The sequence below is a fragment of the Diadema antillarum genome, unplaced genomic scaffold (genome assembly GCF_040938485.1).
Source record: "Diadema antillarum isolate AM-2024a unplaced genomic scaffold, OU_Dant_1.0 seq00000665_RagTag, whole genome shotgun sequence".
Lineage (NCBI taxonomy): Eukaryota > Metazoa > Echinodermata > Echinoidea > Diadematoida > Diadematidae > Diadema > Diadema antillarum.
The window spans coordinates 402,486-418,201 of NW_027271576.1; the positions used below are offsets into that span (position 1 = coordinate 402,486).

Below are 15,716 nucleotides of genomic sequence, written 5' to 3' on the forward strand. Positions count from 1 at the left end.
CACAGGGCCTGTAACAAAATGTGACATTTTAGTAATTTAAGCAGTATCCCTTGACATCTCACTGGGTAGTCGAGTAGTCCTATAGTCCAAAATTGATATAATTTGTGCACTTTGGGAAATTAATTTCGCCAAAAATTTAGCAATGCGAATTCAGGAGAAAAAAAAAGTCCTCACAAGCATCATGTTCATGTAGTGAAACACTACATCCGTACAACAAGTGGTAATTAAAGAAAGAATATGAAGTGACTCCGCGGGCAAAAGCAAAAAGGTTACGTAGTCGGCAGGATTCGAACCTGCGCGGGGAGACCCCAACAGATTTCTAGTCTGTCGCCTTAACCGCTCGGCCACGACTACCGATGATGAATGTGTGACACTATTTTCTCTTTGACAACACCGTACGGCCATACGTTTACTGCATGCATGTGAGATGCACTGGATGTACTCTGGGTTCGCAGGTGTAACATTTCTCACACACCACTTCCGTGTTTGTTTACCTGTGACTGTCCAACATTTGCTGCCTTTCAGGAGTAGTTTTGGCCGAAATAGAGCAAAATGACGACCCCTGCGAGACCTGCACCACCCAGGCCTACTCCTAAACCAGGTTTGTGCTGTCACTTTTATCACTCGCAAGCCAAATTCAAGTAAATATCAATGTGTGTTCAGGATGGTTCGTAGCTGGCTAGCGTAGCCGCCCTGCGCTGCCTGCCCTGCGTGTCTGCAAGGTCGATTTTCAGTGCAGCGGGAGTGCTGCTCGAATCCACCCGACGCTGGCCGGTGCGAAATGGATACTGCCCCCTGCCCTGGCCCTTCGGCCCTCCTTCACCAGCTTTAGGAGGAGCTCAATAATGAACTCCTGTAGACCTTACAGTTACATTACCAAAACGTAAAGTTTACCTTTACCGAAGATACTGGGAGATTGCTGTGTAGAAGCAGTCGAGCTTCCAGGTCTGTTCTCTTCTGACTAATCTCTAGTCTAATCTATCATCAGCTGGCACTTACTTTGTATTGGTGGGTGGTTTCTTATTGTCCAGTTCTAAAGAAGGCAAGGCAGCAGACAGGCTGTGAGTGTTACTGTATATTAAAGTAATTACTGCTCATCTCACGTCAGAGTTGACTATATAGGGGACAGGCATTGTTGGTCTACCCAGTGTCGATCAAGCCTAGTCTTAAAAGCATTATCTATAGATGGAGCTTCCACTAAACTTACTTCTTCCGGCAGGGAATTCCAGTCCTCTATCACTCGATGTGTGAATGTATCCCTCCTTACATTTGTTCTGCATCTCGGCTTAGAAAGTTTGTACATAATTTAATCATCTAAAGTAGACTTCTATGGCTGCCTTAGTCAAAACAATACCAGCAATACCAATGCCATTATACCCTGAAATGAATAAAAATTCATAGATACATAGAACATAATACAGTCAAGGGTCTAGATCTACAGTACGGTATGCCTAATTGCTTTGCTCAGTCTTGTCACTTGTCATTATGAATGTCAGTTGTAACCAATACTCGATCTTGATTCCATTAGTCTACTTGTAGTAAACTCTTCGTCATGACACCACTCCTCCATGACCGACAAGTAATTTATGTTTAATTCCGCGAAAAACTTCTCATCTATGTTTAATGACATTTGCTGGGTCAGTTTTTCGCTTCTGACACCATTGATACATACGCTATTGCGACGGTTTCAATCGTTCTGTTTGAACCACGCAACTTCAACCCAGTTCCCCCCGCATAAAAATGGTTATTATTATTTTTTCCAGCTTGGTTTTCAAACCAATCTGGAATAGATATAAATCTATAGGATTAATCAGTAAACATTTTGACTCACCTCTTCCACTGTTTCCTCCTGTTTTCTGGCTGTTTCCTCCATTTCTTTGCAGCGCTCCCCAATTCATCGCCGCCTTCGCAAGAACGTCTGTGACATGCCAAATGCTCATTCACAATATTACGAAGTTAAATTTAGCGTTCGAACAACTTACTAGTACTTTAGTCAATAAACGTAAGTGTACAAGTACTGATGGCACTATATCGGTACATTTACGTTTATTGACTAAAGTAATAGTAAGTTGTTCAAGCACTAAATTTAACTTCGTAATATTGTGAATGAGCATTTGGCATGCCATAGACGTTAGTGCGGTCATTTTTCAAACGAAGGCAGCGATGAATTGGGTAGCACTGTAAAGAAGTGGAGGAAACAGCCAGAAAACAGGAGGAAACAGTGGAAGAGGTGAGTCAAAATGTTAAGGCCAAGTAAAAAAAGATAGTAGTTTCTCGTCCGGGTTTTTTGAGCAAGGCGATGAGGGAGGTCCTTACTATTTGATATCTTACTATTATTTCGAGGATTGTCAAAATGAAAGTAATATGTGTTTCTCATCCGGTAATTCTGAGAAAGGTAACGAGAGAGGGCTTTACTATTTTCTTATAACCAATTAGTGAAATATCACTCTGGTAGCTGTGTTTAATATGAGAGACCAGGTCCCAAGTGTACAGTATGTCTTGCCTGCACTCTGTGCATTTTCAAACAAATAGATTATGTACCATACTTGAAATGAAACTTCATGCATGCAGAAATACATTTGCTTTTTCTTTCCACTACAGATGTCAAGGGAAAATGACCATCTTAATACTGGTATTATTAGTGTTGTAATGGCATTTCTCAGGGGCGGATCCAGGAATTCTGTAAAGAGGAGGCGTGACTAATATTTCTCCTGGTGCCACTTCCGGGTTTCATTTCATCTTTTTTCTTTTTATTTTCTTTGTTTTTAACGAAAATTAAAGGGGGGCGTGCGCCGGTTGCGCCCCTCTCTGGATCCGCCACTGTTTCTGATACCAGTGTTATACTTGCAATTCTGATGTATTGTGCTACTCAGAAACAGGTATAAAACATGTCTTTCAACAAGGAATGTACGACTGAAATAAATTCTATGATATTCAAAACACTGCTTTATTCATCATTGGTGTTTGTGACTTTTTGTGTCCACACAGCTGGTATGTATCTGCATTTCTTCACAGTACAATTATTGTAGCACATTTAACTGGAAACTGTTGTACAATTGCAGATGGATGTCAAAATGATACTGATATGGCATTATAGCATTAAACGTTTAAAGATGTTTCTTCATGTTCTAAAAAGACATTTGAAAATCACTCATCATTTGGATGATGAATGATTGTATACCACACTACAGATGATACGACTCACGGCCGTGTCCGTGAATTTACATAGTAAAGAAAAGTATCCCGCAGAAATACGAGACAAACCAGAATCCGTGGAAAAGTTATTTATTTTGCAGATACACCCATTTGATAATTCTACATTTGCTGGAAAAGCGCATTCACTTTCTCTTCAAAATAGAACAATAAATCGCCGTCAGCGATGCAACGTTACAGAGCAAAGTGTACGGGCTTCTACACATTCGAATGTGTTCATGCGTGCGTGCAGACAGCTGACAGACATGTCCCGTTGCATAAAACTTTTTAGCAACCTTAGAAAATTCAGGTTGGGATTTGCCCAACCTGAATTTTTTAAGGTTGCTAACCTAAGAATGTAAAATCCGTTGCATAAAAACTCTGGTTGGGAGCTTCCAACCGGAATTTTGTGATTTCAACCGGAAAAAAAATCCGGTTGGAGTTTCATGCAACAGGCCCCTCGGGGGATGGTACCGGTGACCGACCCTGGACAGCTACATGCATATGTTAAATACAGACACGCACACTAATTTGCCAATACGGTGCGGCACGGCCACTGCACCGGCACCGTACCTTCCGACACTGCACACACATGCACATACAATTGTAGTCACAATGACATGAAAATGTATACAAACTCGATACAATCCTCACAAGCATTTGTACAGTACAATCATCCGCTTGAAATATGAGAAACGGGGAAAAATACGAACAATGCGCGAAATATGCGTGGAATATCAGCGATTGATTGCAAAAAAAATGTTGCCGCTATCGCGTTCACGACGTACCGAGTGCGCTGTTCATCACAGCTAGCCCAGGCCGGCCGGCGCCGCCCGCGCCCGCGCCCATCCAACTACAGTTCGACTGCTTTGTGGGTCATTCCTTCTTGCCGAGCTCACAGTGTGAAATGCATGCGTTACGCGTTATACATACACACTACAGAAGCTACAGCTGTACTACAGCTAAGTAGAGGACGCAAGGCGTAATTAGAAATGACATCACGATTGGTAGGTGAATTGTCGATCTTTTTTTCGGCGGCCGAAAAAATAGTAAATATCAAAAAATTTGATGCGGCAACTGAAAATCGAGGCGGGCGGGGAGCGGGCTGGGACGAGAATTATGAATTTCTTGGTATTTTCAGCGCCATTTTGAAAATAGTAAATAGTAAAAAAATCGATGCGGCGGCCAAAATCGATGCGCGCGAGGACGAGAAACTGGTTTCTTTTTTTACTTGGCCTAACTAATCAATCCTGTATATATTTATTCCAGATTGGTTTGAAAACCAAGCTGGAAAGTATTAATACTTGAACTATTTTTATGCCGGGGGAACAGGGTCGAAGTTGAGTTCAAACAGAACGATTGAAAACGTCGCAATTCTTAGCGTATATATCAATGGTGTCTGTCTACAGAAGCAAAAAACTGACCCAGCAAATGTCATATTATAACTGAGAAGTTTTTCGCGGAATTAGACATGCTTAACGGTCAACACTCCTCCATGAGTACATGACTCTACTCTCGTCTCTACTTTCTTAAATGTTTACCCTATCAAAAAGATAGGCCCGGCCTGGCCCTAGGCCAAGCTTAGGCTCTCTCGAAATACAGTAGCCCTGTTGGTGTTATATGGTGTGGCATCATATCAGCTGTGGAAAACTTTGCCTGGCAACAGTCCAGTGCATATGAACAGGGTTATTATCAATATCATCATCATCATCATCATTTTTGAAATCACATATTAAGTTATTATGGCTTCTTCATAAAGATTTTGGCTGTGCTTCATATTAAAATTTTCATACCTCAGAGAGAAAGTAAAGTTTGAGCTTTGAAACAGTACCGAAGAGTTATCTGTACATGTGGGCCTACATACAGTAGCTACATCTTCACTCCGTGAAATGAAAGAAAGAATGGCACCAAGACACATTTTGTGGGGGGAATCCAGGAATTCCATATAAGGGGAGGGGGAGGTGCACGCACTCCATTTTTTTTTTTAGAATACAAAAAATAAGGGACACTGAGTGCCCCCCCCCCCCCCCTTGGATCTGCCACTGTGTTGCTGTGGAATGGTTTAATATTTGGCCTTGGGCAAAAAAGTTTTTCGCCCTAACCTTTACAATATGAGAAAAAGGAGGATGAGGGCACTTTTTTTTCTCTTTGCCTTTTCCTAAACGACAGTTTTTTTTCCCCCCTGGATTTTTGAATGGCCAATCCACTGCACAGCACCACTGGGGTAATCGTGAACTGTGATGTGCAAGAAGGCTGTGATGTGCAAGGTTCAATGGCTGGAAACAGCAAAAATCAGCTGAAATTTCATGTTTTTATTGTTTTGTTTATTTAAAAAAATTAATTCAGCAGTCAAAAAATGATGCGGGCGGGGATGAGAAACTACATAATAATTTTTTTTTTTTTTCACATGGCCTTACGTTGCATTCTGACTCCGTGGTACATTGTACTAATTGTGTTACAGGCCTCGAATTACCCGGGAGGCAAAAGGCAATTTGCCGCAATGCCCTATCTACTTGCCGCAATGCCTCTCTCACTATTACCATGCTTATGGCAACTTTTCCTTGCTGCCCTTCAAAAATTTTGAGAGAGAGTGCCCCTAAAACCAAAAATTGCCTGTTCCTAAAACTGGCGAAATTCGAGGCCTGGTGTTACTACATGAATCAAAGCTATATATTGTAGAACTCTATAGAGTAACTAGAAAATATTGTGAGACATTGGAATAAGATAGTGCTTAGCCTGATCTATTTTGTCTGAATATTCACAAGCTCATTTTTAGTTTAACAGAATTGTCTCTAAACTTCCATGATCAAAATTTCTGCAAACTGGCATGATTTGTTCACATGTACTCCTGAAGTACAGTGTGTATTATCCAATGATTTCAAAGCACAAATCATAGAGGAAATTTTTTTTTTTTTTTTGTGCAGATATGTGCAATTTTAGTTAGATTGCATTTAAACCAGTGGTGCTAACTTTCATTAAACCCATTTCTGACTTAAACAAATTCTCATGCTGAACTCCTAAAATGCAGTAGGAAATTAATAAACAAAAAAAAATGTCACCGAAATCCCATTCCAAACATTCAATAGATGCCCATCAAACCCCAAATGTTGACATTTTTAGGAGCACCCACTTTATGTGGGCTTACATACTGTATGTGATAAAATTATGATGAAGTATGCACCACACTAACACACCATTTAAAATTTAAAATTGTCTAAACTCCTTACCAGTGTGGAACACCCCCTCCCCTCTTCCACACACCAATACCCCTAAGTTGTACAATTGCTTTGGTCCTTCACAGTGTATCTGCCCGAAGCTCTCCCTCCAGTTTGGCAGCCCTGCATAATTTATAAATCTTCTTGCATGGCCATAATTTTCTTTGACCCTTGACCTCCATTGAGGAAGTCCATATTCATTGTTTATTCACCCAATTTGTGAGCATTTAGGGTTTGTCCCCTTTTGAGAATTCACAATATACCCGGGTACTCCACTTCCTCCTATTATTAGGTGAATTGACCATGAAGACAGACTTCACAGTCACACAAATGACATGGTGAATCTATATAATGATAAATTAGTCAAAACCAATTATACATTTTGATGCAGTAAAATCCTACTTTCATGCCTATACACCCATTCATCACAATTTCCTTGGATCCATGCAACACTGTGTTGTGTGAGGTGAAATATTAACACGGTGGGCAGTGAATGAATTTGATGACATGGTTGATGCAATGATGATATGTGTCTGCTAGATGAGAAACTTTGACCCCTCACTACTCATAGGGATGTTTTTGTGTGTGTGCGTGTGTGTAGGTTTGTGTGTGTGTGTACAACCAAATTTTCCTGAATGGAGGGAATTATTCAACCTCACACATTCAGAATTATATTATATTCAGAATATCATATTTAGCAGAAGAAACAGTTTGAGCACATTTTGCTGCCACTGAATACTGCAGCATTTTTTTTTCTTCAGAATTTGCTTAAAATTGTTATTCCCATCATGTACCGTACACTAATTTTTTGTTTTTGAAAGGTCAGCCATTTTCTTTGCAATATATTCTCAAAGGAATTGTCCACAGGACTGTGTTTGAGCCATATTTAGGGAATGCATAACATTGCTTCCACCTGTTACATAATTCCAACAGAAATAAGTATATTACTTGACAGTTATATAAAGGTTAATTTGAACTCCTGTTTTGTGTTGAAAAAGATGACAATGACAGAGCTCTCTTTTGAAGTCATATTTCAAAATGAACAATGTCTGCTAACTGTCTGGCTACTGTTACTGGGTAGCCAATGATTGAATAATTGAATCAGACTGAATAGCCTGCAAGACAATGCTTGTGTGCACGTGGTAGAAAGTCATGCTTTGATGAGATTAAATGTCAACAAATCATGACTTTTGGTCATGTGCACAAAATCCTACTCTCTAAAAAAAAATCGAGTGAAAATATTCACTCTTAAAGGAGTGAATTCAAAAAAGAGTGAATTTAGAGTGAATTTAGAGTGAAAATGTTCATTTTCACTCATTTTGGAGTGACCTCAAGGATCACTAAAAGTTTTTGGAGTGATCCCTGAGGTCACTCTAAAATGAGTGAAGATGAACATTTTCACTCAAAATTTACTCCAATTTCACTCTAAATTCACTCTTTTTGTATTCAATCTTTTTGGAGTGAATATTTTCACTCGAATTTTTTTAGAGAGTATGTTATGATTCCAGAAACTGTTTTGGCGGTCATAAGTTTGTAAATATTTTGCCCCGTTGCCAAACTGGCAGACCGTTATTTGAGCTTATTACCTGTGTAGCTGCCAGGATTTCTGATTGATGCAGTGAAGTTGTTTCCAATCTGTTATTTAAACCTTTTGTAGACCGCACTACTCCTTGTAACTGACATTCACATCAGAGGCCTGTTTCTTGGTAGAGCTACATGTAAATATTCCAATATATGTGTATTGTTTGAATAGCAAACTCAACGCGGTGAAAGATTGAATTCCAAGCCCTTACAAAGTTTAACAATACACAGTATGTTTTAGCTTTAAGTGTACAAACCGATGTGAGATGAGGTGATGACATTACCTGCTATACAGTAGGCCTATGCAGTGACAGCCAATGTCACTGGCACATTTATTGTCAAAACATGGAAAACTTATAAATCCCACTTACTTTTATTTCCCATTTGTGTCTCGGTTTGATGAAACTTTTTCCATGTACTGTTCGTCTGGTTCTTTCTTTAAATCTTCATAGCTGACAACAAAGAGGAAAGTGCATTGACCTTGATTTTTTTTTTTTTTTTTTTTTTTTTTTTTTTTTGCAAAGCTCCATTGCGAACAGTACATTGGCTAGTTTTTATTACCAGTTAGGCTAGAGCTACATTTGTAGGTGAGCCCCCTCGTACACGTTTGATAAATACAGTCACATGGCCCTTTCACACTGACAGCTGCAGTTTGTTCTTGCCAAGTCTCTTTTAATTGAGGATTTGCTTTGACAGGCATTGTGCCCTAATTATCTTGGAAGAAAACTTTGCAAATTAATTGTTATATGATTCTATCTCGAATATTTTCCAGGTCAGGTGAAAGTGTTTCGAGCGTTGTATCCCTACACAGCCCAGCAGGTAATGTAGTGATTTGTTATTTCTATTCATGTCGTATATTGCTACCTAGCAAACTGAAAACAGAAAGGATGAAAAGAATGGAAAAAAGGCATGACAAATAAGGTTAATTGTAACCTTCACTTAAATGTCATTACTCTTCTTTATTAGATACATGTAAACTTCAAATTTTGAAGATTTTCTTCTCAAAAGTGTACAATCATGCTTAATACAGATCACTGGACATGTGATGCTCTATAAGGCATACATATATGTGTGCTATAATTTGCATGAGCAATTTATTGCGCTTGGCCCAAGAAAGATGAAGTTTGATTGTTTGTACGAATGCTGCAGAATCAAAACATGAAGAAGTACACTGTAGCAAAAAGTTTCACATGCTTTTATTTTTGTGGTAACTTCATGTTGCCCAAAATGTGTACAAATTTCTACAAGCAGCAAACCTTACTTTTACAAAATTTGTTCAAACAAACATGCATTCATTTGTCATTATCTAGATTCTCGCTTTGTTTCAGTATCAGTTTTGTAGTGATACATGTACATGTATGCAACAGAACTTTTGTCTACAGGGCATTGGATGTAAAACTGTGTCATTTCCAGTTTATAGTGCAAGGGAGACTTTTGTGGTCTGAGTTATAATGAGTAACGTTTGTTCTAGAGGTTGCTGTCATGACTTTTTTTCATGCTGATTTAAAGGTGCACGAAAATGTGACAGTTACCATTCAATCTGTCTCTTTTGATACAGAATGATGAACTCACTTTTGATGAAGGTGACTTGCTGTATGTTACTGAAATGGTAAGTATACTTGGTAATTGTACACATGGTTGAATTTAAAGTCCAGGTAGTGAGTGATACCACGGAGTGGAGAGGCTGGTCCGGCTTTAAATATTTGATAATCCCTGTGACGAATCATGTATCGCCATTAAAAGAACATCGTTCGGGGATGGATAACCAGTCACAATAGTTAAGGTTTAAGCAAACTTTATTATGCTCACGCAACACAACTGCCGGCCGAAAAGGGGCGAAGGTTGTACAACAACAATTTAACATACTTCTCAAACACTGCCCGTAGGAGGGCAGTATAACACACTGGCGCAATCACTTTCTTCTTTGTCTTCTTCTACATATCAGAAAGGAAAACACTTGGCATTCGAATAATCATGCACATTCAATATGCCAGGAATGTGTGTGGAATCAAGCCAGTCAAACTTCCGACTAATTGCATGGATAGGTAGACCACATTACGAACACTCAATGATTTGATAACATTAACACAAACATTATCCCGATATACACTGTAGACACAATGTCTCCAAAAACGTGTATGAACTGACTGACAACTAACTAATATGAAACATTAACTTTACATTAGCTATAATCAGTACTGCTATACAGTATATACATGTATACCCACTCATTGGAGCAACAGTCAGAATCCTGTGCATACATGTACAAGCGTAACAATAATCTACGCTTTACATGTGCCTTCATGTGCATTCTACCAATTATAAAAAATGACACTAAATACAACTACAAAATCAACCACCTTACGCTGTAAAAACCAGAAAATATTTCACAATATCAACTATCAAATACATACCTAACTCACTCACATTCTACCCTTTTCTCACAACATGAAACATTACTATTGTACATAAGTACCATGATCTCCACATTCTCATTCACTCTTTTGTTACAACACTATCAAACACTGTACATGAATAACATACAGCTGTAATCACTTTTCTTCTGATGGAATATGAAACAACAGTACATAAACACCACACCATAGCTGTCTTTCCTTTACAGTCCCCCAAAGAAACACAATGCTGTCAGAACCAAATAGATGACCAACTATAGGCCCCAAAAGGACAAAAACAAAAATCCCTAGATAAATCAAATTAAAGCATAAACACATTACAGGTTAAGTAAACAGTATATGGGTGGCATGGAAACAACAATGGTGTGTATGCATTGTAATACATGTCGTACCTGATACACGTATTCAAATCGGTATGAGTAAGACACACATGTACAAGAAAGCCGCTGAGAATAATCACCCACCTGATGTAACAATATCAAAACCTTAATGTCATCATCAACTTATCATGTGAGTTATTACTACAAAATGTACAACCCTTTGGCATATACCAAACAAAACAACTGAAAACGATACATTCAGTATAAAAAAAAAATGTTGCATATGAAAACAAATTATCAGAAATAAGCAGAGATCAAATACACCTGTATTATACTTTTGAAAGCATACTCAAACTTCCAAACCATATTTTGTCCTTAAAGTGTATCACTGTATGAACTGCTTTGTACACATGCATCAAAAACGGAATCCTACATCGACGTCACTCCTTACAGTATGACCTGACACATGATTCGTACATATCAAAAAAAGGGGAAGGATGAGCTACACGAGGTACATCAAAACTATGTGCTATGTACAATGTGTTACCATACATATCATGTAGGCTTCATATAATTACAAATTGTATCATCATACATACATTCATCTTTTCTTTATCAAAAAACCTGTTACTGATATTCTACCCTTGCATGTGCAACAAAAAAAAAAATCAAACGAGCATCATACATACGGATAACAAAAAGTCACCTCTCCTACATGTGTGCAATATGTATGTGACATAAGACACAAAAAATGACACTAAGAATCATACACATTGGGCAAAATGAATGGCAAAAACACAAACATAAAAATGCTGACTTATACTTACTGAGTTGCCATCAAAACTATCATGTCAGAGTGATGTGTATGCTACATACAAATAAAAACATAAACATGTAATTCTAATTTGCACAACTTGCTATGTGCAAGTCACCTGGCTGCTTACGTGATGTATACTACAACAACATGGACTTGCATCCAATAACAATATACATGTACTGTTTCTGTACATTACATTGAATCAGAATCAATGCAAAACACTTAAAACCATAACAAAAATACACTGTATTATCAAGTTTGTAATATCCTTAAACAAAAAAATAATACATGCATAGATTCATTCCATACTATCACAAAAAAAAAGAAGAAATGAACACGAGTTTTAAATCTCAGAGTGCCGAAAATATCAAGAGATGCAAAACTACACAATTCACACAAACTTAACTCGTTGTCAGAAGAAATTCCAGTGTAACTAACATAATTGTCAACTAAAATTTACAATATTACCTTGGGCATAAGACATAATAAATCACAAACTTATACATCGCAAGTTTGTTTTTCTCACTTCGAAACACTAATTACACGTACGTTACACATTGTGGTAAAAAAATATTCCATAAACTTAAAAATCCTTTGTTATTTCAATAAAAACAATATGTTTATCCTATTACCTACACAAATATATAAATTTAACAAAACTTATAAAGGTGAAGTAGTATATAACACATAATTCAAGTCACAAATCAGAGTCCAGAAATATCCGGTAGCCGAGGTCACAAGTGGAGGTTATCAGCTTCTGGATAAACAGTCAATGTCTGGAGGATGGCCAGGAGGGGGTCCTACATGCAAGCACGTGTAGTGACCTGGTTGAGGGTGAGGAGCAATGTCTGAGGTTGGAGACATCACAGGTGTGTTAAGATGAAGACGACGGGCAGGAATCTTCTTGCCCCGTGGAAAGCGAGATGTACCTCCAGGAGTGGAGGTATTGGTGAAGGCACGGGGTTCACTGGATGCATCTGGGGGCGCCCAGGAGGGTCATTGATCTCCATAATGCGAGGATGGTCGGGGGGGGGGGGGGGGCACTGTGTCGATGATGAAGAGTGGTAGTGCTACCAACACTGATGTTTAGAACATCCACAGGAAGCTCATCAGGGGGTAAGGTGTCCAAGGAACACTGGTTGACATCTGAAGATGGCTGACATGCTGGCCAGCCACAGAGATGACGAGGTGTGGCTAGGACATCACAGGAATCATCATCAGTGACATCAGGGATGGTGCCATTCATCTCAGGGGTGCAAATGATGGCTAGCTCAGACTGAGCTAGACACTGACGTGCAGGTTCAGCATTCTGGGAACAGGGGTGTAGGCCTATGCCTTGGTGGTGACAGTTGCTGGCTGGTGAAGGTTCGGTCACATCATCAGGGATGGATGAAAGTGGGTTGTAACGGGGAAGGCTGAGAGACATTGGAGGCGTACGGGGCAGCCGAATATCTGCCTCTGGTGTAGGATCAGGACCATAGGTGTACGAAGGTCCATCACCAATTGTGATGCGGCGCTTCGCGGGACGGATGGTAATGTCGTGTAACACTATAAATGGAATGCCTGCCTCAACTAAAACATCCGGAGAGTCAACAACTAACCCTTCAAAGAGAAATGCCTTTCCATCTCTTGTGAGTGTAAGGCACGTCCCTCCAATGATTGCATACGGTGAAGAACGGTCAACTGAATAAGCCTCAGAAGAGTCCGTTAAAACACCTCCAAGACTCTTAAACACTGAGTAGCCAATCAAGTTCTGTGGAGAACCGCTGACAAGAGTAACCCGGACACTCTGTTGGCCATGGTCAAGATCAATGTAGGGAGACATACAGGCCTTTTCAGGCAACACTGAGGGACTAGCTACTGGAGACTGTGGCGACTGATCAACCCGGAAGTGGAACTCATCCGACTCCAATGAGCCACTATCATAGCAGTAAGAATTGTCTTGAAACCCTATTGACCTGTCTAAATCTGACATATCCTTTGCATCTCCAAGACTAGTACTGTCTGAATCAGCAACACATACCCTAGCAGACAAGCAGACAATATCTGTAGCCAAAGCACTGTCATGAAGTTCATCAAGACATTCATCAACTTCTGAGAAATCACATTCTGACTCTAGCTCATCATAATCATCCAGATAGTCGTCATATGGACACAGGGAATCAGAGTAGCCAAGGATGGACGCCGCTTGGCGAGCACATGTAATGATATCTCTTTCATACTCTGGTAGGAATGAGCAATCACTGATGTGATGCTGGTTCGGGCGATTGGCCACGAGACATATTGAGCAACTGTGAACTTTATGTCTAACATTAGAAAGACTGGACTCACTAAGACTAAGACTACTCATACACATAGGGACAGGACGAGGAGTAATGCTACATGAACTTGGATTGACAGCATCATACCGAGTAGCATGCGATACTCTATCCTCATGGGGACGAGGTTGGTTAGGGTCCCCGAAGGGCTCATCACAACTGTCATAATTTTCATCATCATAATCGTCACAGAAATCATCATGATCAAGACCGACATAATCATCTTCAGCCATCCACTCATTGCTTTCATTTCTTTTGATTTGAATTGACTCAGAATCGTAAACAGCGTAAGGTACCTGGTACATTGTACTTCTGGTTAGGATACTGGTAGGGGCGGCCTCTCTCTCGGGCCTGGGTGCGAGGTCGTTGCCTCAGTAGGGGACAGGGAACAGCCATTCAAGGGCTATGTATGGGACTACAGCAGATGCGAGCAAACCATAACTACCTATCACGACACGTTTTGCCGACCAACTGGCTGCCATATCATGCATAAAATCCATCGGTAATGAGGGAAGAGCAGGGTACTTGATCCCATATAGCTGCCACCACGCCTTTAAAAGAACATCGTTCGGGGATGGATAACCAGTCACAATAGTTAAGGTTTAAGCAAACTTTATTATGCTCACGCAACACAAACTGCCGGCCGAAAAGGGGCGAAGGTTGTACAACAACAATTTAACATACTTCTCAAACACTGCCCGTAGGAGGGCAGTATAACACACTGGCGTATGACTCTATCACTGATCTTTATGTGAGTACACACACTTCTGACGAATCTTGACTAGAGTTGACCATTACCGATGAGTCATGCACATATGTGACCCACTACAACAAAAGGATCCGAAAGTCGAGGGAGGTCGATTTTCTGAAAATGACATGATATTATTCCCTTACTCTTCCACTTTAATTTCTATAACACGACTCTCAAAAGTACTTGGCTGCAGAGATATTGATGATTTTATGAGACCATGTTGAGGGGCATAGGAAATCAGCGTTTCAAGAAAACCGCCTTCAATGTTTTCTTTCCGATGCAATCGTGATCAAGGAGAGGTAAGGCAGTTTTCACCTCTTGACAATGGAAGGTCCGCTCATAGCAACCTCCGCGATGTTAATTGAAGCTTAGTGCCAGCAGTCTAAGCACGACCAATCAGTAACCAGGATGCCACGCACTGACCAATAAGATCGTTCCCTCGTTGCTAGGGGCAGAGTCTATCTGCGGCGCTAAATCCAAATCTTCAGACACGTTTCTGTTCTGTTCAAAGTCAGAAAATCATGGCCCGGAAAAACGCTAATTTCTTGCCTTTCCTTTGATCATTTAGCTTCGAAATTTTGGCAGATGATAGACGAAACATTTGACTACAACATTATGCCAACAACGGAAATTTGATGGTTTTGACCGATTTCGATGATCTAACTTCAGACTTAATTTTCTTGGCTCAGTCGTCAGCGACTTTCGGATCCTTTTGTTGTGGAGGGTCACATATTCACTCGATGGATGCAATTGGGGTTTTCAAATGTATCCCGGTGGGCCACGAATGACTTCAGATCAATTTAATCAACTGAAGGTTTCCACCTGTTTTCCCATATTAAACAGGTCTTTAAACTTTTTGTGCCAATTTCAAACAGTTTCTAGCAATCAAGTTTTGATTCATGAAGTGAATAGAATCTTGTATGCTTTCAATGTGTTTTCCAGTCTCTTTTATACACAGAGATATGCTCATATCCATGCAGGCAACTTTGTTCTGTCTCGTTGGCCTGTCTCAGTGATGAAGGATTTAACCGTCACATCGCAGACCACTTAAGAAATTTCTTCGAGCTGTTCCTAGTTCCATGATCTCATGAATATTTTCATTTATTTC

At 39.8% G+C, this 15,716-nt stretch overlaps 1 protein-coding gene and 1 non-coding gene across 2 annotated transcripts in view; one reads left to right on the top strand and one right to left on the bottom strand.

The window, feature by feature from the left end:
- Nucleotides 1-272: 272 nt before the first annotated feature.
- Nucleotides 273-354, bottom strand: Trnas-aga (transfer RNA serine (anticodon AGA)). Its single transcript has one exon. It is a non-coding gene; the product is annotated as a tRNA-Ser (tRNA).
- Nucleotides 355-483: 129 nt separating this feature from the next.
- Nucleotides 484-15,716, top strand: part of LOC139736846 (osteoclast-stimulating factor 1-like) — a 52,682-nt gene continuing 37,449 nt past the window's right edge. The window contains exons 1-3 of the mRNA XM_071647508.1: nt 484-601; nt 8,761-8,807; nt 9,547-9,597. Coding sequence (XP_071503609.1) covers nt 553-601; nt 8,761-8,807; nt 9,547-9,597 — 147 coding nt within the window. The 5' untranslated portion in view covers nt 484-552. The remainder of the gene's footprint in view (nt 602-8,760; nt 8,808-9,546; nt 9,598-15,716) is intronic.